The sequence below is a fragment of the Cydia amplana genome, chromosome 17, assembly GCF_948474715.1.
Source record: "Cydia amplana chromosome 17, ilCydAmpl1.1, whole genome shotgun sequence".
NCBI classification, from domain to species: Eukaryota; Metazoa; Arthropoda; class Insecta; order Lepidoptera; family Tortricidae; genus Cydia; species Cydia amplana.
This window is the reverse complement of record NC_086085.1, coordinates 14310189-14337830: the sequence shown is the minus strand read 5'-3', so window position 1 is coordinate 14337830 and position 27642 is coordinate 14310189. Positions and strand designations below refer to the sequence as shown.

Sequence of the window (27642 nt, the reverse complement as noted above, 5' to 3'; positions counted from 1 at the left end):
CAAAAACCAAGTCGATATTTTTACTTGTTTGTTTACACGGGCGTTATTAGATCCATAAGTATTTAAGAACACATTAAACTTAACAACTTGATCAGATAAAAGTTACATTTTGTACGGTAACGCAGGAGAAAAAAAGTTATCTCCCATACAAAAATCAGGGACACACCATTTTTGCCTTTTTCTACTGCGTTACCGTACAAAATGTAACTTTTATCTGATCACGTTGTCAATTTATTGTGTTAATTAAATATGTACGTATTTAATAATGCCCTCGTAAACAAAAAATTAAAAAAAACAACATGGTTTTTGAAAAAAAAAAATTTTTGCTAGGGAGTCTAGGGACACGAAATCAGTGTTCTAAAAGTTGATTCACCCTTTTTGGTCTAACTCTATCACTCTTCCTATTAGTGCGATAATTACAGTTGCGTTTCGTTCGCTACGTAGCGTTCTAGTTCGTTTTTAGGGTTCCGTAGCCAAATGGCAAAAAACGGAACCCTTATAGATTCGTCATGTCTGTCTGTCTGTCCGTCTGTCTGTCCGTCCGTATGTCACAGCCACTTTTCTCCGAAACTATAAGAACTATACTGTTGAAACTTGGTAAGTAGATGTATTCTGTGAACCGCATTAAGATTTTCACACAAAAATAGAAAAAAAAAACAATAAATTTTTGGGGTTCCCCATACTTCGAACTGAAACTCAAAAATTTTTTTTTCATCAAACACATACGTGTGGGGTATCTATGGATAGGTCTTCAAAAATGATATTGAGGTTTCTAATATCATTTTTTTCTAAACTGAATAGTTTGCGCGAGAGACACTTCCAAAGTGGTAAAATGTGTGTCCCCCCCCCCCCCCGTAACTTCTAAAATAAGAGAATGATAAAACTAAAAAAAATATATGATGTACATTACCATGTAAACTTCCACCGAAAATTGGTTTGAACGAGATCTAGTAAGTAGTTTTTTTTTATACGTCATAAATCGCCTAAATACGGAACCCTTCATGGGCGAGTCCGACTCGCACTTGGCCGCTTTTTTTAGCATTAGAAAATTTAGAAACTATGTCATTCCACTACGGCGCCCTCCGGCGGCCCCGGCTTAACACCGGGGCACAAAAGAGTAGGTATATACCTAGTGACAGTTAAGATCGGTTTTCCTAGGATTGAGGTGCCGTCATATAGCGGCCGTCTCCATACTAAATATGGCTAAATATGGATGTCGTAGTATTTGTATGGAGACGGCCGCTATATGACGGCACCGCCGCAACGCTATCCTAGGAAACCAAAGCATTAGAGCTTTTAGCCAAAAACGTCCACGTCAAAGTTAAATTTTAGATTTGGGTCTCAAAACCGTGTACGCGGTTTGAATGATATAAATTTTCATGGGACCGAATAACCATACTATTCATCTGATATCTGTCAACTGTCAAACAACAAATGCCCAATATCAGTTGCACACAGCCTACCCCACGTAGTTACAATCTTAAGTAACTATTTATGTCGATGAAGAAACATAATTTTTAGGTCCAACCATCAAAAATTCTTCGAAAAGTAAACGGTCCTTCGAGCCGGATTTATGATTTTTTTAACGGATATAATGGATTTGAATGACTACTTATTTATGACGACCTTCCTTATTTTAGCTCGATTTCCTACATCCTGAAGGTGAAGGTCCAGACCATATCCAGGACCAGAAATAAAAGTCCATAACCATAGGATCATAATGAGAGAGAAACTGAAGCTTACAAATGAAGTTGTGATTTGAATTCTTCGGCGCTTGATTTGGGGTGAATTGTTAAGGTGGTATATATTGGGGAGACCGAGGTGAGTTGTGACAGAGGAGAGAGACATTGTCGATTTTCTGGAACCTAATATTAACTGTTAGCGAGTTCGCAACAGTGCGCGTCTGTTAAGTAGTTAGTAAACTTGAACTAACAAACACGCGCTACTTCGAGCTCGTTATTAGTTAATAGATTCCAAAAAATCGATGATGTCACAACTCTCCTCTGTCACAACTCACCTCGGTCTCCCTAGCGGGAATTTTGTAGACATTGGAAGTAAATAATTGGGAGTTACCTACTGTTAGATAAGAGTTGTATAATGTATTGGTAATTTGTTTATTATTAATTGTAACTGTAGCGTTCGTCATGACCTTTCTTCGACATTCGATTTAAATTTCTTTATTCGCCTCTTTCCTCTTTCCTATAATGTAGAAATGTTTAGTAGGTTCCCGCAACTGTGAACTTGAGACCATGAGTGTAAGCAGAGATGTACAAAATGGTTTAAAAAAAGCATTTAAATACAAAATGCAAAATACTTTTCAGATTTACTATTTCAAATGCAAAATACCAAATAGTTTTGCGTTTTGTATTTTAAATGCTAAATGCAAAATAGGTATTTTCAAAATACTTTTTCAAAATAAAATACCTTTTGACCAAATCTCAGATATTTTTATTTATTTTAGGTATTTATCATGAGAATAGCCATAGAATAGATAATGTTCGTCATTTTCGTTTCACATTGACACTAGTCAGACATAATAGCCAGTTTAGACTCTCGTGGCTCGCAAGCTCATCGAGCTAATATAATTTAAACACTAACGGCACGGCATAAGGTTTATAACCGAATGACAAGCCGAATGCGAGTGTGTCGAGGCGAGCCACGAGACGCGCCGCGAGCCGAGCCGCGAGTCTAAACGGCTATAAGGCGCGCACTCTGACCAAAGAAAAACCGGCCAAGTGCGAGTCGGACTCGCGCACGGAGGGTTCCGCACCATCAACAAAAAATAGAGCAAAACAAGCAAAAAAACGGTCACCCATCCAAGTACTGACCCCGCCCGACGTTGCTTAACTTCGGTCAAAAATCACGTTTGTTGTTAAATCTTGATTTTATTCTGTTTTTAGTATTTGTTGTTATAGCGGCAACAGAAATACATCATCTGTGAAAATTTGAACTGTCTAGCTATCACGGTTCGTGAGATACAGCCTGGTGACAGACGGACGGACGGACAGCGGAGTCTTAGTAATAGGGTCCCGTTTTTACCCTTTGGGTACGGAACCCTAAAAAAAGGGCGCGCATGGCTAGCAGACGCCTCTATCGGTCAAATTCGGCAATACAAGCGTCATTCGTTCATTTCATTTTGTTTGACTGGTAATGTTGGCTAAACTTAATCACAAAGTATTTTGCATTTTGAAATGAATATTAAAAATGCAAAATACATCTCGAAAAGTATTTCAAATAAAATACAAAATGTTTTTTACTAAAAGGCATTTAAATGCAAAATACAAAATAGGTATTTTGCATTTTGTATTTGCATTTTAAATAGAAGTATTTCAAATAAATCGCATCTCTGAGTGTAAGGCCTGAGTGGACGCTCAAGTTGGGCGTGCAGCGGGGCGGGGCGTGCGGCGTGCATGTTAAACAAATGCAAGCGTATAGGAGCGGCCTTAGTGCACGCTGCTCACATCACGCGTGAGCCCGACGCCACGCTGCACGCCCCGCCGAACGCTCTGCTCCGAGCGTCCACTCAGGCCTTACACTGAGTCCTTTCCCTCCATCAATAGTATAAAACAAAGTCGCTTCCCGCTGTCTGTTTGTCCCTATGTATGCTTAGATCTTTAACTACGCAACGGATTTTGATGCGGTAATTTTTTTAATACAGGGATTCAAGAGGAAGGTTTATGTATATTTTGTTAACCCGTGCGAAGCCGGGGCGGGTCGCTAGTTTTGAATAAAGAGTAGATAACCAATACAAGTTTGTTCAAGGTGCAGTCCTCCCCGCTCCTGCCGCAGCTGCAGACGGAGCGCGCGGCGCCGCACAAGGGCAAGAAGGACGATGCGCGCGCGCACCTCCCCACCATCTGACTGCAGGGGCTGCCCGCGCTACGCAAACCGTAGCTTAGGGTCTACTGCGCCTAGCCAGGGCATAGGGGGTATTACGCAAACCTTTAGGGGGCGCCACTAGCGCAAACAGTAAACAAACCGGGTTCCTATCTCGTCGCATAATAATTGATTGTCCTAATCACAGACTTAAATATACCTAGATGACGCAAATGCATCTACTTCGCGTGTCCGAACCCCGACGAATCGTCGAGGTTGACCGTCGCTACTGACAGTCCACGCGCGTCAGTTGTTGCAGCCGGTAGTTCGTAAAAAAATAAAAAATGCCTCGTTGCGTGATAAGTAACTGCAACAGCCCAAAAATTGCAAGCACCCAAGGGCAAGGACATATTTCCTATCACAGGTAAGTATTTTTAAAATGATATTATGCGTAAATTCATTTTAAAACAATTTTTTAAGTATTCCAAGTTGTGTTTCCAATAATATACCTAAGTAACTATAGACTAACGTTATAAAACTATATTTACATTACATTGCGCGTTTGCTTTGAGCGTTTGGTTTGACGTTGTGTGTTAAAGAGTCGATGAATATCGGACTAGCGATACTGTCGCGCATCGCTTCGACTTCGTGGTACAAGCCATTTCTCATTCGTCCGTCAAATTTAGCGACTAGTGTTGTTCGTTCTACAATATCAATAATCGATTCTAATCGATTACTCTATTTCGAACAGACGAATGATATTATCTAGTATTAAAAAACAACAATTTAATCGTTATTATTAAAAAAGGAGGGTAATTTGAATATATATGTTTATACGTTTAGTATGTTTAAAATTACTACCGTGTTTCAAAAAAACTTTCATTATTTTTGTTTTCCACATGATCCAGTCATAGTTTGAAAATACCAGTTTCATTGAAGGGAAAAGTTGGGAAGAAGATCATTCGTCTGTCAGAAAATCGATGTCATTCATGACAATCGATTTGTGAATTTTGGCGTGGTACGCGGGGGAGCGGGGAGTTAGCGAGCGAGACCGCAGATATAAAATCTATGAGTATGAGCAAGACAGTTCAATCGTAGCGGGGCAGAGGGGCATCGGTGTCTTTGAATCGGTTAGGGTTTCCCATCACTAAATTGCGGCTGTGACGTCACAGTAGGTGGTAAAAAGTCGGCACGCTTGGTTTCAATACAAATCCTGATATTTTCTTTTTCTACTCCAGCACTTAAATGTGTCAATTAAATGACTGACAGTGATATCTAAAGCAATGTCATTTGAATGCTTTGTCTATAGGCTCATAAGATGACTGCAAGCAGTCATCTTATGAGTATAATACAACTGCTTTATTTTTTTTAAAGATACAAGTTCCGATCATCTTGATTGAAAGAGGTATGTTTTCATTTACAATAATAACTCTTTTTTTTTTTAAATAATAACTCTTTTTTTTAAATAATAACTCAATTTTTTTTAAATAATAACTCTTTTTTTTTAATAATAACTCTTTTTTTTTAATAATAACTTTTTTTTTTTTTTTTTTTTTTTTTTTTTTTTTTTTTTTTTTTTTGCTGCAGCTGTTATAGAAAAAGTAATGTATGCAACAGCTCATAATTGGTTCTTAAAATTCTCGGGTCTTTTTTTACAAAACTCGACTACGTCTCGTTTTGTAACTTCGACCCTTGAATTTTAAGAACCCTTATTATATCACTGTTGCATAAACTACTATTATCTGTCTGTGGTCCTAATGTAATGTTGCGCATAATTTTTCTCCACCCGAAACAGAAATTTTCGAAAATATTTTGCATAGGTTGTGTAGAATAGGTTAGGTTTGTTTTATAATTTTTCAGAAATGGTAATAGTTTCAGCACAATAACAATTATGCGAAATGAGTATTATGCGTAACATTACATTGGGACAATCAATTATTATGCGACCCAATATACGCTAGTTCCAAACAACGCCTTAAAGCTTCAATGCCGTATTTATTTGTAGGTAACTGTGAAAATTAGTCAAACTGTTTACGGCATAGTATGTATAAGTTACTGGTGTACGGTTTGTGCTAGTGCTGCACTCTGGCGGCGGACCATTGCAGTAATACTCCCTATTGTTGATAGAAAACGCCAATCGAAACTTAAATAACCTACGGAAATAGTCACGTGACTTTTGGCGTTTGTCGATGTACGGTTGGCATTTTGGCTAGGCCCCTGTCAAGAAGCTTATGTAAACAGTTGAGGTTGCACATACAATAAAGGCTAATAGTAGCTCCTATTGGCAAGGTGCGCAGTCGGTGGAGGGGGAAGTGGCGCTGATCGTCACAAACACAGGTAATCTTATGGAATGTCTGACATTAGTACTAGCGGCAGCCGCTTGAACTAATTTTACTCCATAAGATTTAACGTAGAAAGTCTGCCAAAATGAGGGCAGCACCAGTCGTGCACCTAGCGAATAAGTGAATGTATCTTATTGTTATCACGTACTTTCGCCTTACAAAAGTAATGCGTGCAACCTCAAGTATTTTTATAAGCTCCTTGGAATATGTTGTTCCTAGCAACACAAAACTAGAGTTAGACCAAGATAAGTCTGCAACGATTTTGATTGCGCACTTCTATGAAATTATGACGTACTAAATAAAATAACACTTGCACTGCTTATGCTATCAAAATCGTTGCAGACTTTTCTTGGTCTAACTCTATTTTACTGCAAACAGTCGGGAACAGGGATGAAAGTTCATTAATAACTAAGCATTTTCAAAGTGCCTAACCCTGCCCAAGAGATCCCTACGCTCAACTACTTTTGTTATTAGTGTAACGCTCTAAATACGGTAGATGTGGCTATGGATGAGGTCTTGGTGGCTCAGTTGGCAGGGCGCTGGAGTGTCGATCCAGAGGTTGTGAATTCAAGGTTCACCGAAGGCAGTAATTTTTCCACTTTTAAAATGTATTGTAAACTTTTGTTATGTTTATATGATTATGCTGCATGGGAGAGAGGTGCACTTTGGAAATTGCTTATTCTACGTGAAAAGGTGTGTAGATCTGTCAAGTAAGCCCCTGCAATATCAAACCTGAACGGCGCGAACACAGCATTTGGAATATTCGCGAGCAGTTACAGTTATTGAGCCTATTGTAGGCAGGTGTGTTGGTACCAAAAAGCAATCTACTGTGTGTGTATAGGGTGACTGCTATAGTTTCTGGCCACTCTTAACAATAAGACTTTTGGCTTGTTTTTTTCTGATTTGTTAGAAAAGGCCAATTATACTAACCTTCAAATCAAGGGTGAACAGGCACCTTCTGGGCAGGCTCACTCCATCGTAGGCCACGTCTTCGCCTCGGCTAGTCTGTGGCCATCAGTAAGCCCATTTATAATATACATATAAAAAAAAAGTAGCCAATAACTATAGCAGTTACCCTACTGGTATTGAGCCAGGTATTGATAATGAAAGATGTTGTAGATATAAGTTTCTTGCCATCATCCATTTTGCCAGACAATTTAATGAGGAAAGAATGAATCACTTAACATAACATGATTTATCAGAATCCTATCTCTATTGGGATTTGTTGTTGAGAAAGGAGTTATGTACAAGGCCAAACGGCTATAATCTACACTAATAAATCAATTTGATCACAACTATATTGAGGTTTTATTAATCCTTTCAACCCCAGTTAGAAGTTAATGTATAACTTGAATGAATATATTCATGGAACATCAGTGCCAGTAAAACAGAGACTACCCCTCTGCCAACTGCTACTGTGAAACTACCCTATTGTTAGTACTTTTCCAGGCTTAGTCTAATTTATTGACCACATATGCACCAACTAGCTGTTGCCCGCGACTTCGTACGCGTGGATTTGTATATTGGTGGTTATATATTCTATATTAGCTTAGAACATTATGCAGAAAACGATAGCAGTAGGGACTGCAGTTAATCATTTGTTAATTATTTACACAACCTGGCTACGAAGTTTCAAGCCCCTAACTGAATAAAATTGTTCTCGATATAATCCCCCTCAACCCCCAGCATATTTTCAAGTCCACTATTTAGTAAAACCTACTACCTAACTACCTATTTACGAAGTTTGAAGTTCCTAGCTTTAAATAAAATTTGAACTCTCTACCAACTTTCAACCCCTTCTTAAACCTTTTAGGGGATGAATTTTTAAAAAAGCTGAAATTACTTATTATGTATTATAATAATATGCCTTTATACAACGATTCAAGCCCCGCACTCAAAAAAATGTTTGACCTCCATACAAATTTTCAACCCCTTTTTTACCAACTTGAGGGAAGAATTTTCAAAAATGCCGAAATTACTTTTCTTGTATTCTAATAATATGTCTTTATACAAAGATTCAAGTTCCGCACACAAAAATGTTTGATCTCCATACAAACTTTCAACCCCTATTTAACCCTTTTAAGGGATGAATTTTTAAAAACGCTAAAATCAATTTTCTTGTATTCTTATAATATGCCCTTATACGAAGATTCAAATCCCGCACTCAATAAAATATTTGATGTGCATACAAACTTTCAACCTCTTTTTCACCACCTTGGGGGATGAATTTTCAAAAACGCTGAAATTACTTTTCTTGTATTCTAATAATATGCCTTTATACAAAGATTCAAGTCCCGCACTGAAAAAAAATGTTTGATCTCCATACAAACTTTCAACCCCTATTTAACCCTTTCAAGGGATGAATTTTAAAAAACGCTGAAATTACTTTTCTTGTATTCTTATAGTATGCCCTTGTACAAAGATTCAAGTCCCGCACTCAAAAAAATATTTGATGTGCATACAAACTTTCAACCCCTTTTTCACCACCTTGACGGATGAATTTTCCAAAACGCTGAAATTAGTTTTCTTCTCTTTTATTATAATACCTTTTTACGAAGTTTCAAGTTCCTAGCTTACAATAAAATTTGAACCCCAAGACAAACTTTCATCCCCTTTTTAACCCCCTTAGGGGTTGAATTTCCAAAAAACGTCCCATAGCTTTTTTTTGTAATCGGCTATTATGCCTTTCTTTTTATTTAATCGTATGGCAAGATTCGAGTCGCTTAAAGTATTAGAAAGTAATAAATAATTAAAGAACTATATCCAATGTCTAAGAAGTTTCAAAGCATTTGTAATGGATTCAAACTTTCAACCCCTTTTTATCCCTTTTAGGGGATGAATTTTCAAAAACGCTGAAATTACTTTTCTTGTATTCTAATAATACTATCTCGATATACAAAGTTTCAAGTCCCGCAATCAAAAGAAATTTTACTTCTCCATACAAACTTTCAACCCCTTTTTCACCACCTTAGGGGATGAATTTTCAAAGACGCTGAAATTAGTTTTCTTGTTTTTTAATATTATACCTTTTGATAAAGTTTCTAATTCCTAGTTCAAAATAAAACTTGAACCCCATACAATCTTTCATCCCCTTTTTAACCCCCTTAGGGGTAGAATTTCTCAAAATCGCTTCTTAGCTCTTATACATTTTATAAATGCAACCTCGTGTCCAAATTTTAACTTTCTAGCATTTGTAGTTTCGGCTCTGCGTTGATGAGTCAGTCAGTCAGTCAATCAGTCAGGACACGTGCATTTATATATATAGATAGATAGATAGATAGATAGCTGTTGCCCGCGACTTCGTACGCGTGGATTTGTATATTGGTGGTTATATATTCTACATTAGCTTAGAACATTATGCAGCAAAATATTGCAGTAGGACGGTTAATCATTTGTTAATTATTAATATTATACAACGCATGAGATTTGTCTTTCACAACCTACGAAGTTTCTAGCCCCTAACTAAATAAAATTGTTCTCGACATAATCCCTCTCAACCCCCTTAGAAGATTTTCATGTCCTCTATTTAATAAGACCTACTACCTAACTACCTATTTACGAAGTTTGAAGTAAATACAATTTGAACCGTATATAAACTTTCAACCCCTTTTTAACCATTTTAGGGGATGAAATTTTAAAAACGCTGAAATTACTTTTCTTGTATTCTAATAATATGCCTCTGTACAAAGATTCAAGCCCGTTCTCACAAAAATGTTTGAACTCCATACAAACTTTCAACCCCTTTTTCAACACCTTGAGATATAAAGTTTCAAAAACGCTGAATTTTTTTTTTCGTTTTAAAATAATACCTTTTTATGAAGTTTCAAGTTCCTAGCTTAAAATAAAATTTGTACCCTGTACAACCTTTCAACCCCTTTTTAAACCTGTTAGGGGATGAATTTTACAAAACGCTGAAATTACTTGTATTATCTTCTAATAATATCCCCAAATACAAAGATTCAAGTCCCGCGCTCTAAAAAAATTTTGATATCCATACAAACTTTCAACCCCTTTTTCGTCACCTTAGGGGATGAATTTTCAAAAACACTGAAATTAGTTTCCTTGTGTTTAAATTTAATATCTTTTTGCAAATTTTCAAGTTCCTACCTTAAAATCAAATTTGCACCCCAAGACGAACTTTCATCCCCTTTTTAAATCCCTTAGGGGTTTGAACTTCCAAAAACGTTGCAATTACTTTATTTTGTAATCGGCTATTATGCCTTTCTAAGAAGTTTCAAAGCATTTGTTATGGATTCAAACTTTTAACCCCTTTTTAACCCTGTTAGGGGATGAATTTTACAAAACGCTGAAATTACTTTTCCTGTCTTTTAATAATATCCCCAAATACAAAGATTCAAGTCCCGCGTTCGAAAAAATGTTTGATATCCATACAAACTTTCAACCCCTTTTTTACCACTTTACGGGATGAATTTTCAAAAACGCAGAAATTTGTTTTCTTGTATTTTAATAATATATCTTTTTACGAACTTTCAAGTACCTAGCTTAAAATAAAATTTGAACCACATACAAACTTTCAACCTCTTTTTAACCCTGTTAGGGGATGAATTTTACAAAACGCTGAAATTACTTTTCTTGTCTTTTAATAATATCCCCAAATACAAAGATTCAAGTCCCGCGCTCGAAAAAATGTTTGATATCCATACAAACTTTCAACCCTTTTTTCACCACCTTAGGGGATGAACTTTCAAAAACGCTGAAATTAGTTTTCTTGCATTTTAATAATATATCTTTTTACGAACTTTCAAGTACCTAGCTTAAAATAAAATTTGAACCACATACAAACTTTCAACCTCTTTTTAACCCTGTTAGGGGATGAATTTTACAAAAGGCTGAAATTACTTTTCTTGTCTTTTAATAATATCCCCAAATACAAAGATTCAAGTCCCGCGCTCGAAAAAATGTTTGATATCCATACAAACTTTCAACCCTTTTTTCACCACCTTAGGGGATGAATTTTCAAAAACGCTGAAATTAGTTTTCTTGTATTTAAATTTAATATCTATTTGCAAAGTTTCAAGTTCCTAGCTTAAAATGAAATTTGCACCCCAAGACGAACTTTCATCCCCTTTTTAACCCCCTTAGGGGTTGAATTTCCAAAAACGTCGCAATTACTTTATTTTGTAATCGGCTATTATGCCTTTCTAAGAAGTTTCAAAGCATTTGTAATGGATTCAATCTTTCAACCCCTTTTTAACCCTGTTAGGGGATGAATTTTCAAAAACGCTGAAATTACTTTTCCTGTCTTATAATAATATCCCCATATACAAAGTTTCAAGTCCCACACTCACAAAAATATTTGATCTCCATACAAACTTTCAACCCCTTTTTCACCACCTTGGGGGATGAATTTTCAAAAACGCTGAAATTAGTTTTCTTGTTTTTTAATATAATACATTTTTACAAAGTTTTAAATTCCTAGCTTAAAATAAAACTTGTACCCCATACAACCTTTCATCCCCTTTTTAACCCCCTTAGGGGTTGAATTTTTCAAAATCGTTTCTTATCTCTTGTACACTTTATAAATTCAACCTAGTGTGCAAATTTCAACTTTCTAGCTTTTGTAGTTTCGGCTCTGCGTTGATGAATCAGTCAGTCAGTCAGTCAGTCAGTCAGTCAGTCAGGACACTTGCATTTATATATATAGATAGAATTTCAACTTTAGCTTTCCAATTTAAGGTTCAAATTAGATTGCACTTTCTTTACAATAATAATAAGTTTTTTAGTGCCAATCATTTATGCAATTTCATACAAATTTGGTAACCCTTGATAGTTGAAACAGTGTGCCGGGAAATGAAAGCGAACTATATTTTATAACTTGCTAAATTTCACCATTAGATATCAGAATATAAAAAAGGTTTGTTATGTGATGAAGTAAATAGGTGAAACAATTTCTTTTAATATCTTTTAATCATAATCTTACAAATGAGTCACTAAAAATTTACTAAAAATAACTTATTTCTAAAAGCATCACTCGACCCTCCCAATGGTATTTTACATATTTACAGACTTCATCTGCATTTCTCGTCACTCGCTGTTGCCACCGAGAGCACCCAGTTTCTTGAAGAACTATAAAACAATAGAAAAAAAAATGCTGAAAGATAATATTACTGTAACAGAGTTTGAATGAAGTTAATACTATAATTATATTTTAAAAAAGAAAACTAATTTAAATACACGTATAATTCTTATTTATTATGTGTGGCTCTCTGTAAATGTTTTATTGAGGCTGTGCAATAAGAGAATTTGTATTGTATAATTCGTATAAATATAAGAATAAACCCTGCAATGAAGAGCATAAAGACGCAAAATGTCTTACGCTGAAGAGGGTGTATAGCTTACTGCATGTAAGGCTCATCTAGTTTGAATAAGACCCTGGCGAGGATAACTGAATATATTAAGATGAGTAACTTACAGTAAATATTGGAATTTTGTCGCGTTCCTCCTTAGAAACAAGTCTGTCGTCTTGCTGAAGCTTGTACCAAGTGTAGTGACTGCCAATGATAGCTGGTACCATGACTATTGCCAGAAGGTTCTTCGTTACAAACGCCCGGACGTTCATTTTGAGGAATACGTCGGGATATCGAACTGAACTTAAAGAAATAGGCTATTTGGATATTTTTTCGTCTAATATTTCTTACCTAAGCTTTCATTTGTTTTTAGATGTCACTGTCAAAATATGATTGCCAAACCACGTTCAAAAGACAATATATTTTGTTGAAACATCTTACAATTTTATTTTGTTTAGTAATAATATATAGTTTCAATAAACTATTAGGATAATAAATTCGTTGAATTGTTTTAATACAATTAAATTTGCAGTTATGAAAATTATTTAAAGAATTCATATGTATAAAATTTATAAAGAATCCAATAGGTCTCTAAACGGGCTTGACGCAAACTGGCGTGCGTTTTGTTTTTAAATTGCGTGTAGTTTTTTATCTTTCATATTTATTTAATAACCAAAAGTACTTATGAATATTGTCGTATCTTATCACTTTGAAAATATATAAATAACTATTTTATAGATGGTCAACCAAATCTTGTCAGTACAAAAAGGCGCGAAATTCAAATTTTCTATGCGACGATATCCCTTCGCGCCTACATTTTTCAAATTTGCCGCCTTTTTCTACTGACAAGATTTGGTTGACCCAGTATAGTTCAGTTTATATATAAATGTATTAAGAATAAAATTATATTAACAATGACAAAGAGTATAATGTTATTATTAAGATAATGAGTTATCTAAACGCATACTGTCACTTTTATTTAGTAAAACTTTTCACCAATCAGATGAAAACTTCATTGGTGGCATCCAATCACAGTGCGTATGAAAATAAAATGTTCAGGGAATAGCTAAAACAAACTTCATTCAGTCAAAAACATGGTGGCAGCTCAGTGAATAGGGTGAACTTTTTGACTAGTCATTAGAATTCAAGAGGCTTATTTAGCAGGAGTGTTTGATACAATTGGTAAACTCTATTTATGCATACTGCAATATTTCGTAATACGAAGATATGCTAACAGAGCGTTTCATTTCAGATAAACACCGACCAATAAGCTTCATATAAAATTCGAAAGATGACGTCTGAAGATACCAAAAACGTACGAGACCTGAAAGGATGTTATGAAAATCTGATCGTTGTTGATGTGGGCGCAAACTTGACCAATAAGAAATACGGCCGTGATCTGGACTCGGTGGTGCAGAGGGCAAAAGATGCAGGTATTACGTTGTGTAGTGAAATTCTTGTGTTTCGTGTCACCGCATAATAACTCAACCCAGCTGTTCAACAAGTAGCTGATTGTAATGAATGCGTGATATAGGCAGTGTGAATACGCTCTAATATATTCTAGCGCTTACTGAATTGTTGCGCTTGCTGATTATTTACTGACCTGGTTTTGAAGTTAACAAGCCGAAAAGAATTATGTGACGAAAGAAAGTTGTTTATGATAATTAACTGCATCCTGTTTGTTTTTAATTAAATTTTAGAAGTGAACTTGTTAATTCATATACAAATCAATTTAATTATGCTAGTACATCTTCGGAATTTGTAGGTTTTTAACAAGCTTTTATTAGGTCGACCTGTATGTAATTAACTATGTAATGGAATCTTGCAAGTTAAATTTAATCCACTTCCCGGTTTCCGATTGAGCTGAAATTTTGCATACATATGTAAGTCGGGTGACAATGCAATATTATGGTACCATCAAGCTGATTTGATGGAGACAGGAGGTGGCCATAGGAACTCTGTGATGAAACAACGCAACCTAATTGTGTTAAGGGTTTTTAGAATTATCTCGATAAGTATTAGCTGTCTGTCGTAAGAAAAGTACAGTCAGCGATAACAGCTTGTACCAAAAATGAAATTTTTGCCAAAAACTTATTTTTACTTTTAGGTGTCCAAAAAATTATGGTCACGGGAACATCAGTAAAAAACAGTAAAGAAGCCTTAAGACTGACACGCCTCTATCCCGGAACCATTTACTCCACAGCCGGTGAGTTCTAAGTATTCTTAATCCCTATTTCTTCCTCGTGTTATCCTGGCATTTTGCCACGGCTCATGGGAATTTAAATGAAATTTGGTAACATATCTTGAGGCCTAAGGAAGGCCTAAGGAATCAGTCATCATCATCAGCATCCTACATATACAAAGTTACACTATGCAACCCCTTTCTTTTTTATGTTAATTTCTGATGGGCTAAAAAAACCTTAACCGTAGCTACTATAGATATTGGATATGCTTACCATCAGGCAGGCCGTATGCTTGTTTGCCACTGATGTGGTATTTAAAAATAAATTCTGTTGCAAGTTAGATCCAAAATTCCAACTGAAGACATAAACAAACAATATAAGCAATAACAATAATATTAATGATAGATAAATAGTTTTTATCAATATTTTTTCAGTCTAATATCCATATTTTTTTTCATATTTAACTAGGTGTCCACCCTCACGATGCCAAGTCAATGGTGGAAGAAGACATGTGGGCCGAACTACATGAAACTGCCCAGGCGCCCGAGTGTGTGGCCATCGGTGAATGTGGGCTCAATTATAGCAAGGATTTCTCGGAACCCGGTGTGCAGAGAGAAGTGTTTAAACGGCAGGTATGTTAACAGTCAATTTGGGTCATTACACAACAAGAGCAAGCCCCATTTAGACATTTCAAGAATTTGCTGATCATCTAAACACCTCAATGTAACAAAATGCATGTAAGTCCTTGAACAGTCTAAATGTGGCTATTGTAAACAACAGTTTGATACCATGTTCCTTTCATGCAATATTAACTTTTATTTATATAATGGCATAGTAAAAACCCTTGTTTTGGAAGTACAATCTCCATTAAAATTTTAGAATGGTGTACAAAAGGTATGTATACAATAGTGATATAATCAAGCTTTTCAATCTCGTACCTCACTTAGGCAACTCAGCAAGCTTTGTTGTATAAAATACTATTATCTCATAAAATTGACCTACTTTTTTTATCTACATGACAGTGCTAATCTATTGTTACTCCTATTATTGGAGATTTGACAGATAATACTACTTCTTGTTGTTGATATTATGATAAGTACTGCAATACTATTTATCAGACAATGACACAACACAAGACGATGATTGATTGGATATTGCCCCATTTCCTTATTGCTTCTATAAATGGAATAAATTCCTTTTATTTGATTTATTTAGACATAAATTGGGCCTAATGTTCCAATCATGCTTACGAACTTCCTTATTAGTTTCCTTACTATACGTTTAATAAACGCAAACTAAACAAGATCGTATTATGTAGGTATTGATTTCGTGTTTCTGAGAAATTCGTGAGGAAATGCCTTTATATAAAAGGCCTAAGCAAAACTTAGCAAAATTTTTTGTGACAGACAGACGGACAGCGGAGTCTTAGTAATAAGGTCCCGTTTTTACCCTTTGGGTACGGAACCCTAGAAAGAAAACATGATTATCTCATTTTCCGCGTACCATAAAGCTTTTAAAACACTTATAATGACCAACTCCTTGATAGCAAGTATCATTCCACTGTCGGAATTCGCGATGAATTTGCTCTTAAGGTTATATTAATTCAGAAGAAGTGGGTGCACTTGCAACGGTAATGATACGCATTAACCACTTGATGCGGAATCATGTAGGTATATGTCTGTGTTGTCATTAACGCTCAGCGCCCGCATGCCGACCAGTATATGTCTCTGATTCAGTAATACCGAATGATGTCCGATTTCAGCATAAAAATCATGTTTTGACCGAAGATTCGGTTTTGGCCAAAAACCTGCCGAATCCGTCGGCCGCCTCATAATTGTATTTTCGGTAGTATCCGACTGATATTTAGTCGACCGAAGTATCGGTTTTTTCATAAAAATCATGTTTCAGCCGAAGGTTCGACTTCGGCCAAAAAAACTGCCGAACCTTTCGGTTGTAGGTATATTCGAATACTACCTTTTCGGAATATATTTGCTACTTGACTTTTTTGCCAGTTTAAAAAAAAAGATTAACTGATTACGTATACTTAAATTGTTACGAATCTGGGGGCCTAATTATACTGGAAGTTACACATGTAGTTATTTACAATTATGTTTGCACACTGACTCACAATTTGAAGTGGTCTATTAGTACCTATATTACAACCGAGACTGTATTATAGAATCGAGATGATTCATGCGTGTCATTATCTCATCACAGTATTCACTTTGTTTTCATGCAGTGCAAAATTTAGTTTTAGTCTTGATGTCTTTGCCTGTATACCTAAATAGGTCTAGATGTACAGTCAAGTGTAAAAATATGGGTTCACTCAGCATACTCAAAAATATGGCCCATAGCTTATACAGTGTGTAAATCCAATACGGGCGAATATTTAAACGGTGGTTAGCATAGGACCTAAAAAGTATATTGAGATAGATTTTACTTAGAAATGCATTGAAAATTTTAACCATACAAAATAATTCGGCCCGCAATGTAATACACCACACACGTTACGGGATACGAGCTCTTTAAAGTAACTGTCAACGCTTGTTGGCAGTTACTATGAAAAGCTCGTATCTCGTAATGTCATTATCATCTTCTGTTTCTTAATATTAATCACGGGGTCATAATTGAGTGTAATTTAAAAAAACATCTTAATTAATGATAAGACGGGTAAATTCTATATCTGGTTTAATTTATTGCCCGTATTTGACTTACACACTGTATGTCAGCGAATTAAGAACTATGGGACATATTTTTGAGTAAATAGTATGCACCCATATTTTTACACTTGACACCGCAGCGGCCATCAGATCATATTGGAGCGGCCAAAGTGCTCACAAATATCTGAAAAGGCCTCTATTGTTAAGGCGCTAGAGTGCGTGTTCAGATATTTTTTTGCGACGGCACAAGATTGCCTGTCAATTATCAAAAGTGCGACGAAAATCGGAACGATGTCAATTAAGTGTCCTACGAAGTATTGGATTCAGAAAGTAGAAAAGATAGATTAGTATTAGTAGATTTAGTATATTCCAAGATATCCATATCCACCCATCCATGCCATCTGTATCTGCGCATGCACGAAGCTAAAATAAGAATAAGGAACATACTATTATGTTGAGTTAAAAAAACTCTTGATGAAAATTAACCTAATTAACACAAACAAAAACTTTCAGTGATTATACATAACAAATAACTCACGGTTAATTTGACTTATTATTGTAAATATTTACTTTTGTTTTCATAAACATCCCGATGATAAGGCATTACAGCGATCAAACCAGATCAAACTAATAATGAGTGTTTTATATATAGGTACCTACGTGTCAATGATTGTAAACAAAGTGAGGTAATTTTGAACTTCGACCAGCCAGGGTCGGGTTTTATAAAGGCATATATTATATAATGGAGAAAACTCCGAGGATTTTTTTTTTAATGATTAGTAGGCAAATAAGTAGACGAATCGCCTGATCCAAAAATTAACCCATGACAATATCACGAATCTTTTTCCACTATCGTTCATTTTAAACTTCAAGTCATGACGCGAAGTTTTAAATCGATGCGAGGCCGCCAGTAATACGGCGCAGCGTGAATAGACGGCTTGGAATTTTAAATTGCTCCCATTGTGGGATCTTTGACTCGTAATCACGTTATTGTTGGGCAACAACTTGTGCACGTGCGTCTAACAAAAAAACGCAGGCACTATTCAGGTCGGTGGAGACGTGCTTGGCCCGAGGCAATGCGGCCGAGGCATGTCTACGTAGACCGAGCTGCTTCGCGCGGCAACTTCCTCACGACTCGCGAGGCAGCTCATTCTGGGTGGACCCGCCTATTGCTTAACACATTCAGCGCCTAAAACCCGACTATAGGGTATTTTAGGATTCCGTTCCCAGACCGGACGGCCCGATAGTCGGGATCGTGGTACTACAGCTTTATATGACGACATTTTTGTGGCCTGGCGCGGATGTCTTGTTTGGCTGGGTGGCAATGAATGTGTTAAATTGCTCCCATTGTTCGTTCTTCTTTGACTCGTTAACACGTTATTGTTGGGCAACAACTTATGCACGTGCATTCAGGTCGGTGGAGACGTGCTTGGCCCGAGGCAATGCGGCCGAGGCACGTCTACGTAGACCGAGCTGCTTCGTGCGGCAATTTCCTTGCGAGGCAGCTCATTCTGGGTCGCCTATTGCTTAAAAGTTGGATGACAATGCAATAATCAGTTCATAAATAAATGTTCAAGTCTCTTAAAAGTATAGGTATCATTAATCATATGTAACGACAACTCACAAAAAGCGTTACATTTATTCCTTTCGAATCATTCTTAGAAAAGACTCCTACACGCAATACGCGTACTTACTTATGTATTCAGTCTATTCAATTTATACGTCGAAAAAGAGTTCGACTCGCCTACCGAAGATTTTATACGCATATAAGGTACTGGTGCTCGACGCGGTCCCAGTACATGTCATCTTGAAACTTAAGTCATTGTCAATAGAGGTGACAGCAAGGTGTCATCTATTGGGCATTAGCATGTCGAGTACTAGTACGTTTACCTTAATCAAAATAAAATTCAATCTTGTTTTGTGTTGTGTACGTACTTAACTCTAATAAAAGATCTTAAAATTAAACGTCTGACTTCTATCAAATTATGACGATTAAAATAACACTCGCACAGTTTGTGCTATCAAAATCGCTGCAGAGTTAGCTTGGTCTGACTATCACTAAATTAAAAATTGGAGTTTTCTTGTATTCTAACTAACCAATTATTTTCCCTCCAGGTTGAAATCGCGTGCGACCTAAGGAAACCCCTATTCGTACACGAAAAAGAAGCTCAAGAAGACCTCCTAAAAATCCTCGACGATTTCGCAAGCCGCCTCCCCCCTGTGGTCATTCACTCCTTCTCTGGCTCCGTTGAACAAGGCATCAAATACATCGAAAAAGGGTTCTATTTAGGGATCACGGGGTACATATGTAAGGATAAGTCAGATGGGGGAATAAGGAGGCTGTTGTCTGAGAATATATTGCCGTTGGATAAGTTATTGGTGGAGACAGATTCGCCGTTCATGTATCCGAATATGAGGGCTTCGAAACTGCCGTTGCATGTGAAGGACTCGTTGACTGAGAGGTGAGTGATAGTCGTAATAGTTTGTGAAGTTCCTAGTTTGGGTGCGAATTCTGTGCATTTTCGAGCTGCGGAAGTGACTGGCGCCGCACAATGTCTTGGAGCTAGTATACGTAATTATATCTATCGACAGGAGAGTTGAGGTGAATTTACATACACAGCTGTTCATGTAGCTGTATGGAGTATGTACATGGATGGAGTATGGCTTGAACTTTAACCTTGAATAAACTTTTAGTACATCAGTTAGCTAGTGCTAACGCTACGAAAAAAAATGTCTCTAACTTCAATCATTACATGACAGTTTTTGTGTGCGTGACTTGCCGTGCTTGGTGCCGATAGGTATAACTATGTAGTAGTTTATTATAATAAATTGCAACGTACATACTCTTCTTTATGAATCGTACAGCAGGCATTTCGTTTATTTCATTCCACACATGTAAACAATTAAGTTTTTATCAACAAACATCGGTGTGATCGGTAACTGTCATGCGATTACTCATTCCACATGCATGTACGTACATTTCTCTACTTATAACATTAATACTAATTACATTTAATAACGTAAACATTCATTTGTAGGCTAAAATTTTCCGCACGCATGATGAGTGGTTACTGATATTTGATCATGAATATTATTATGATTGTGTTTTGTGAATGGTACTAACGGAAGTTCTCTATTAGAACGCATGCTCCGCACGTTTACGAGTATTACGTAGGTTATTATTTATTAACCGACGGTGACGACCGGTCTGGCCTAGTGGGTAGTGACCCTGCCTGTGAAGCCGCGGTCCTGGGTTCGAATCCCAGTAAGGGCATTTATTTGTGTGATGAGCACAGATATTTGTTCCTGAGTCATGGTTGTTTTCTTTGTATTTAAGTATTTGTATATTATATCTATCGTTGTCTGAGTACCCACAACACAAGCCTTCTTGAGCTTACTGTGGGGCTTAGTTAATTTGTGTAAAAATGTCCTATAATATTTATTTATTTATTTTATTATTACTTCCATGCTTAGCATATAGTGTGTGCCGCCTTAGAAGATTTAGATACCTAATTTTGAAGTCGGAATTCGACTTTTGTGCACGGTCTCAAAACGTACGTGTTGTTTCTTGAACATTTAACAATACTCGGGGAGTTGAATATGGTGAAAAAGTTGGTTGTTTTATTTCGGCTCGATTGGCTATGCGAGAGCCATTTTTAAAACGAAATATTAAACATCACAGTCTCGTCATGTCCGTCTGTCTGTCTGTATGTCACAGCCATTTGACTCGGAAACTATAATATATATTTTAATGAAAATTGGACAGTCCATTGGACAGTACTCCATTAAGTTGGCGGGCATGTCGGTATGTCGCAGTTTTTTTGATAATCGCCCGAATCTCTTTGTGCCGTGGGATACGATCAGTATTTGTTTGTTTTTTTGCCGCCGTTTTTGTGAGGTGTGATGTGAAACGCGTTTAATGTATTTCTTGTTACCAACCGTTTGTTACTGCAGCTGGGGATATTGTGGTGATTTAGAAAATAAAATGAATGATTTTTATTTTGTATGGTATCTTGTACCTATCTTACATGTTAATTATTTCTAGATTGTGATGGTTTATTTGGAACTTTTATATCTCTAGACTGAGCCGCCAAATAATATGACGTCTAATACTTATGATTATTTGATTATTATAAATATAAAAAAATATCTCTCTATCACTCTTGCATATTCGAGCGATAAAGAGGCAGATAACTGAGTTTCGATTTCGCATTTCCCGGTACGCCCTTTGTAAACAAACCACCTTGATGTATCAATGTCGTATTTTATTGTCTGTCAAAACTTGTCAAAAACAGTTTAATGCACAGTATGTATAAGCATGTACAAGTTACTCTATGGTTTACTAAACTAGTGCTGCACTCTGGCGGCAAAACATTACAGTAATACTCCCTATCTTCATTGATTTTTACAGTAGATCAGGGATGTTACAGAGCTCCGTTTCCGTTTCCGTTAAGTCGGAACTTCCGTTTGGTATTACACATCCGTTTCTGTTCCGGTTCCGTTACTTTTGAAACGGAAGTTATATCGGATGTCAATGCTTAGCGTGGCAGCGGGACATGAGCGGTGTACATCAAAAACAATCAGGTTTATACCAGTCATTCGCTCATAGCCCCGCTTGCCACGTGCTGCAGTAATTAGATGTTCTGGTATATCCGTGTTTTTGAATTTAATGTACCTATTCGTATGTGTTGTGTTATGTAATGTATACCTACTGATAGTACTGACTCAGGCTCCGGTTCTGGTTCCGGTTCCGTTTCCGGTTCCGATTCCGTTTCTGGTTCCGATAAACTAAATTTAAAACATCTGGTTCCGCTTTCGGTTCCGATAAAACCACATCCGTTACATCCCTGCAGTAGATAAATAAATCTTTCAGATCTATGGCATTCGTTAACCGCTACTGCACGTTTCAACGCAACGAGCCGTGCGCGCTGCCCGCCATCGTTGAGCTGGTGGCCGGGTTCCTAGGCCAGAGCCCCGAGGACGTCGCGCTGGCTACTGCCTTCAACGCGTTAAAGATCTTCGGGCTCAGCCAGTAAGCCACTGTAAAGTCAACTTGGTAAACTAAATCTTGGGTTTCGTAGTTGGGTGAACGCTCGAAGCCTTGGAGGATACAACTAAACGGAGTAGCCATTAACAGACTTTCCCCTCTGTCGAAAATAGGCGGCCAACGGTCATACACAATGTATGGACTGACGTTTATTTGACATGGCTATTTTTACGTTACGCATACATTTGACGTTCCCCTCCCCCGCAAAAATCGGCAGACTGTTTTGTACAGAAAATTACAGACATGGCGTCTCCGTTTGATTATGTCCTCCAAGCTCGAAGCGGAGCGTCGGGCTCACGAGTAATTTGAGCAGCGTGCACTAAGGCCGCTCCTATACGCTTGCATTTGTTTAACATGCACGCCGCACGCCCCGCCCCGCTGCACGCCCAACTCGAGCGTCCACTCAGGCCTTACACTTAACCTCGTGCCGCCCTATGTACATTAGGATGTACACTCAGTTTCGACGGAATGTCAACCTTAATTAATAACAAAGTGGCATTTCATTTGTCGCGTAATTTTTTTAACAGATTAAATTCAACCTAATGGAAAATACAACAAGATTCTAATTTCCTGGGCTATAATTTTGTATGGTGGGCGGCACGAGGTTAAAATTACGTTAACATGAAATTGTCTTTGTGACATGGATTTAAATAACCACAATTTTATTTAGTTTACCAAGGACACACAATATTTGGGTATCCTTGCTTATAATTGAGAAATTAATATGCATAATATATTTATTTTTTATAATTAAGTAAGACGACGAGAAATTATAATTGGGTCAAGTAATTTAAGTGCCTTTAATCAACAGTAAGAGATCGATAATTATAACGACCAAAAAGTAATGTTTATTTATAAATAGCAATATTTCTTGAACTTATATAATCATGTAACATGAATTATATATAGGTTGCTATAAGCGACCGGTCGTTAGGTAAAATATTGTTTAGTATGATTAACCCAGAAAATATTATCGACTTGTAATGTTTAACCCGTTGACTACTAGTGTCACTAAAAGTCGACCACAACGTTAAATTATGAAAATGATGATACTAGCGATTCAATCTCCATTGAATATGCTGAACATGATGTCAATTATTGGGTTAAAATTGCCTTTACTCATTATTGAGTGATGGCGTATGTTTGATGGTATCTTCAGACGTTATTAATGTAAGAATACGAAGTGGCCGTAGCTAAAGTAATTTATAAGAATTAATTTAAATTAATATGAAATCGAAGGTCAAATGAAACAAAGAGTACGAATTAAGGTTTATGAGGAAAAAAATGCCTTTCGAGGTCCCTAGTTCTTCTAAGTTTTTATAGAGTACCGGTCTCTGTCAAAAACATTTAAATGCCCTAATCGTTGATGCCATAGACTCGTCTATTTAAAGCTATACAAATATATGTAGCTCAGGCAGCTAAAACAAGATAATTATAATAAAACAATTAATTTATGTCTTTGGCATCAAGTATCGGGCTTACATGGGACTAAGAAACTGCGTAAATTAGGGCTCATTACTTAGCTACGGCCGGCGAAAGTCTCGAAAAGCAATACTCAGATTTGGTAAACGTATGCATTTCTGATCGAAAAATTGGCAATACGAAAGTTTATCGAATGGTTAGGTTAACAATTAATTTTACACCAATAATCATTTAGTGACTTAACCCTTTAAACGCCGGTATACATTCTAGACGTCATAAGACGTCAGGAGCATTTAAAGGGTTAAAGTTTGTACTGATTGCATTCGAATAGTCTTGCCATTGATTAATGACTAACTATATGTTCAATTGGCTATGAAAACTAATATACAGTGACTTATATAGAGTCGTTATTGGCTCTCTAATATAATTGTGACAGAATGACAAATTGAAATGATTATGATTACATTTAATGATTGAAAAATAAAACGTGTGTATTTGAGACTAGCGTTAAAACCACTGACAAAATAGGATGTCACTATAAAAAAATGTCGCCAGGCTGAAAAAAGTTCATACTACCCACGTTTTATTTTTTAAGAGCGTACCTGAACGCAATGTTCACTAATGCCATTTGTATACGCTCACAAACCGAGCATAATATGACGCGATTTATTATTATTATTGTCTATTTTTAATTATGAAGCTTTTTATGTTGTTTAGCGTTTTGCACATGTGTTTCCTTATAGTGGCAACTTTGCTTTAGTCAGAATGATCTCAAGTCCGTGTGTGTACGCCTTTACAAATACTTGCCATTTGTGGCCTTTAATTTACTATAGTAGACCATAGGCACTTTTAAGCACTGATGTACTGTACCTTAGCTTTGCCAGATAAGGACGGTAGTAGTCTTAACCCTTTCCTCGCCAATAGTTAGTTAAAACTTTGCAACAAAGCAGCTAATGTAATCCATATTCAAAGCTACAATTATTTAGAAAATTTTCGCCATGACAGTTGCAAAAAGGAGTCATTAATTTAAATGACAAATTTTGGATAAACTTCCTTCCTTTTCGCTAAACTTTGTCCAATTGGGCGACTATAAGCGTCATTGGCGTTGAAAGGGTTAAACTTTAAAGTGTCAGGTCATATTACTAACAGTTCCAAATATCGACGTAATACGACTCCGTCTGGCGATCTGTCGCCATATTGTTTAAAGATGTACGTCTCCGGAGTTGTGCTGCGTTCTGCCATTAGATTATAAGAATAGTTCATATTGCCTTCAGTAAGCCATTAAGAGTCGAAGCATTTGCCTCGGACGGGACACGTCTACACCGACAAGTTGCCTCGTGCGGAAGTACCTCGCGAGGCACATTCCGTGTGTAAAATCAATAAAATGAATTCAGCTAACATTTTAAAGAACATGCTTATGCAAGCGCCTTTAATTATTGAGTTTGAGCCTTATTTTCTAAGCAGTAAATGTGAAAATGCAAACACTCTTATGGCTAACTGTGTCCAAGTACTGTTGCCACTATTCTCTCCGTGCACGGTGGTAGTTCTAAGCATAGCTCTGCGCAGAGCACTATATTTTCATCGAATACATTATATTGTAAATAGTTACTTATATCCTTGTTAAATAATGCTGGTAGTCACAACGAAATCAAAGACTGCAAGTATTATTGGAGTAATAAATGTTAATTGTTTTGTACTGTATTTTTTACATGTTTAATCTTTAATGTATTGTTGATTCCTTTATTTTTTGACAATCATGTTCTAGTTGTAAGGTACCCGGGTTGTATTTACTAAGTGTTACAAATGATTATGTAAATGATATAATTATTGTAAATACGTACCCGCGGGTATAGTAATTAGTAGTGCCTTCGACAAAACGTCCCTTTGTGATAAAATATTATTTTCTGTAGATTGTACAGATTATTTCTTTCAATATACAATTAAATAAAAAGTTGCTTTTTATTTCAAGAGTATTATATATGTCGCAGCATCTGGTTAAATTAGCCAGCTAATTAGTCGCCTAGGCTATATTCATCAAACGCCGGCAACTAATTTGATGCCTAGGACGATAGTTAATTGAACTAGAATCACTCGATGTTTAATAATTTGGCGTAAGTAAGTAATAAGTCAGCCCTTTGAAAACGACTGTTCACGACTCACTTTAAATAAAAATCATAGTTTCGAAACTTAAGTTTAATATTTAATTAAATAAAAACTATTTACACATTTTTTGGTATTTAGTTGAATATAATTGCTGTCAATAGGCAGTATAATTAACAATAGAAGTAGCAGTAGCTGTCATTATAAACAAAAGTAGCATTTTATTGTAAAACTATTTTCTTGAATTAACATTGTTCATACAACAGTAACATATTATGTACATAATACAATGTCTTTTATATTATATTTACTATTTAGAGGCAGTATTTAGCAACCTTGCTTAGCAAGTTCTGCCTTGACTCATATTGAGGATTAACAATACTAAAACTTGGAACGCCATTCGTCATTAAAATATGACTCGTATCTCATATATTCAAAAATGTCACTCGTACAGTTGCCATCAGATATATCTGAGCGGCCGAAGTGCTCAAAAATATCTGAACATGCCTCTATTGTCATTGTCAAGGCGTTAGAGTGCGTATTCAGTTATTTTTGAGCATCTCGGACGCTCCGATATATCTGATGGCTACTGTACCAAGATCATACGCGAGCGAGATAATTTTAGTACAGATGTAAAATCGGAAGGAAATGCCTTAATATATAGTTCGTAAGCTGAAATAGATGGCAAACTGCAAAAGTGCATATCCACTTTATGAATGGAATACATACAAAAGTATATACCTACCCATTTTATAAATGGAATTCATTCAAAAAGTGGGTATGCACTTTTGCAGCCGGGTGTACTCCATAACACTTAGGGCCAGTTGCACCAACCACATTTGACAGACTGATCAACGTTAGCCGGCGCTACTATGAAACTTTCCATACATAGAAATTTAGCGAACTCTTTAACGATATGAAAAGTTTGGTGTAACCGACCCTTAAATGCGCGTGTTGGAGCTATGAGACACTTCACGCTTAAGCTTTGGATTCCTCCGAAAACGGTGCCGTAATATGACGGCCGCTATATAGCGTTGAATGACGTCATTAGAACGTTGTCTATGTAAACAAGATGGCGCGGTTTCCTAGCCGGCGTTACGTTACGTTGACTGTCAACGTAACGTAAGATGACGGCCGTCATGACGGTGTCGATAGTTCCGTGAACGTTTTATTAGATAGCGGTGACGCCATTTTGAATAAATGACACGAGATTTGAATAAATGATTCCGTACTACGATTATTTTCCTCTTCTGATGATATTTCATCCTCCAAGTAAATTATAGATGTTCAAGCAAATCTTGTCAGTAGAAAAAGGCGCGAAATTCAAATTTTCTATGGGACGTTATCCCTTCGCGCCTACATTTTTCAAATTTGCCGCTTTGACCTTGGTGGATGACGGTGTGTTATGACGCCGTGGTACTTTCCACATGTCGCCACCGTAAAGACGGCCGTCTTTTGCGGCCGCTATATGACGGCCGTCATATGACGGCACCGTTTTCGGAGGAATCCAAAGCTTTATAAGCAGGTGCTGCCCTCTAAAGTCCAAACAAACTCCCTTGCGCGTCGGAAGTGCTGCCATCTTGTGACTCAATACTATACTTGACTTACACCACGCCAATAAGCCGCTCCTATTGCTGCCTACTGTTCATACACGGTCCCAATAGGGAATATTACGCGAAACTCTGCGTAGGGGGCGCCACTACCACATTCAGTCACAACCTAAGGGTCTACCGCAAACGAGAGTCGAAATTTTGTTATCTATCC

General features: G+C 36.7%; 4 protein-coding genes across 4 annotated transcripts in view; 2 read left to right on the top strand and 2 right to left on the bottom strand.

Moving 5' to 3' along the window:
* Nucleotides 1-3911, top strand: part of LOC134655853 (cyclin-dependent kinase-like 1) — a 42869-nt gene extending 38958 nt beyond the window's left edge. The window contains exon 9 of the mRNA XM_063511343.1: nucleotides 3763-3911. Coding sequence (XP_063367413.1) covers nucleotides 3763-3861 — 99 coding nt within the window. The 3' untranslated portion in view covers nucleotides 3862-3911. The remainder of the gene's footprint in view (nucleotides 1-3762) is intronic.
* LOC134655832 (molybdopterin synthase sulfur carrier subunit) overlaps nucleotides 1-27642 on the bottom strand; it is a 226791-nt gene that overhangs the window by 133235 nt on the left and 65914 nt on the right. The gene's annotated exons all lie outside the window — the stretch shown is intronic.
* Nucleotides 12115-12845, bottom strand: LOC134655630 (uncharacterized). The gene is made up of 2 exons (XM_063511065.1): nucleotides 12592-12845; nucleotides 12115-12245 (listed from the first exon to the last, which is right to left on the bottom strand). Exons 1-2 carry the CDS (start codon nucleotides 12736-12738, stop codon nucleotides 12204-12206), a joined length of 189 nt encoding a protein of 62 aa, XP_063367135.1. The 5' UTR covers nucleotides 12739-12845; the 3' UTR covers nucleotides 12115-12203.
* On the top strand, nucleotides 13518-22356 carry LOC134655826 (3'-5' ssDNA/RNA exonuclease TatD). Its single transcript, XM_063511310.1, has 6 exons — nucleotides 13518-13648; nucleotides 13719-13899; nucleotides 14574-14672; nucleotides 15118-15281; nucleotides 19425-19771; nucleotides 22183-22356. Exons 2-6 carry the CDS (start codon nucleotides 13758-13760, stop codon nucleotides 22343-22345), a joined length of 915 nt encoding a protein of 304 aa, XP_063367380.1. The 5' UTR covers nucleotides 13518-13648; nucleotides 13719-13757; the 3' UTR covers nucleotides 22346-22356.

Coding starts and splice junctions, on each gene's coding strand:
- LOC134655630 (XM_063511065.1), bottom strand. CDS start 12,738: ATGAACGTCCGGGCGTTTGTAACGAAGAACCTTCTGGCAATAGTCATG. Junction 12,246..12,591: donor ACAAAATTCCAATATTTACT/GTAAGTTACTCA, acceptor ATTGTTTTATAG/TTCTTCAAGAAACTGGGTGC.
- LOC134655826 (XM_063511310.1), top strand. CDS start 13,758: ATGACGTCTGAAGATACCAAAAACGTACGAGACCTGAAAGGATGTTAT. Junction 13,900..14,573: donor GCAGAGGGCAAAAGATGCAG/GTATTACGTTGT, acceptor TTTTACTTTTAG/GTGTCCAAAAAATTATGGTC. Junction 14,673..15,117: donor AACCATTTACTCCACAGCCG/GTGAGTTCTAAG, acceptor ATATTTAACTAG/GTGTCCACCCTCACGATGCC.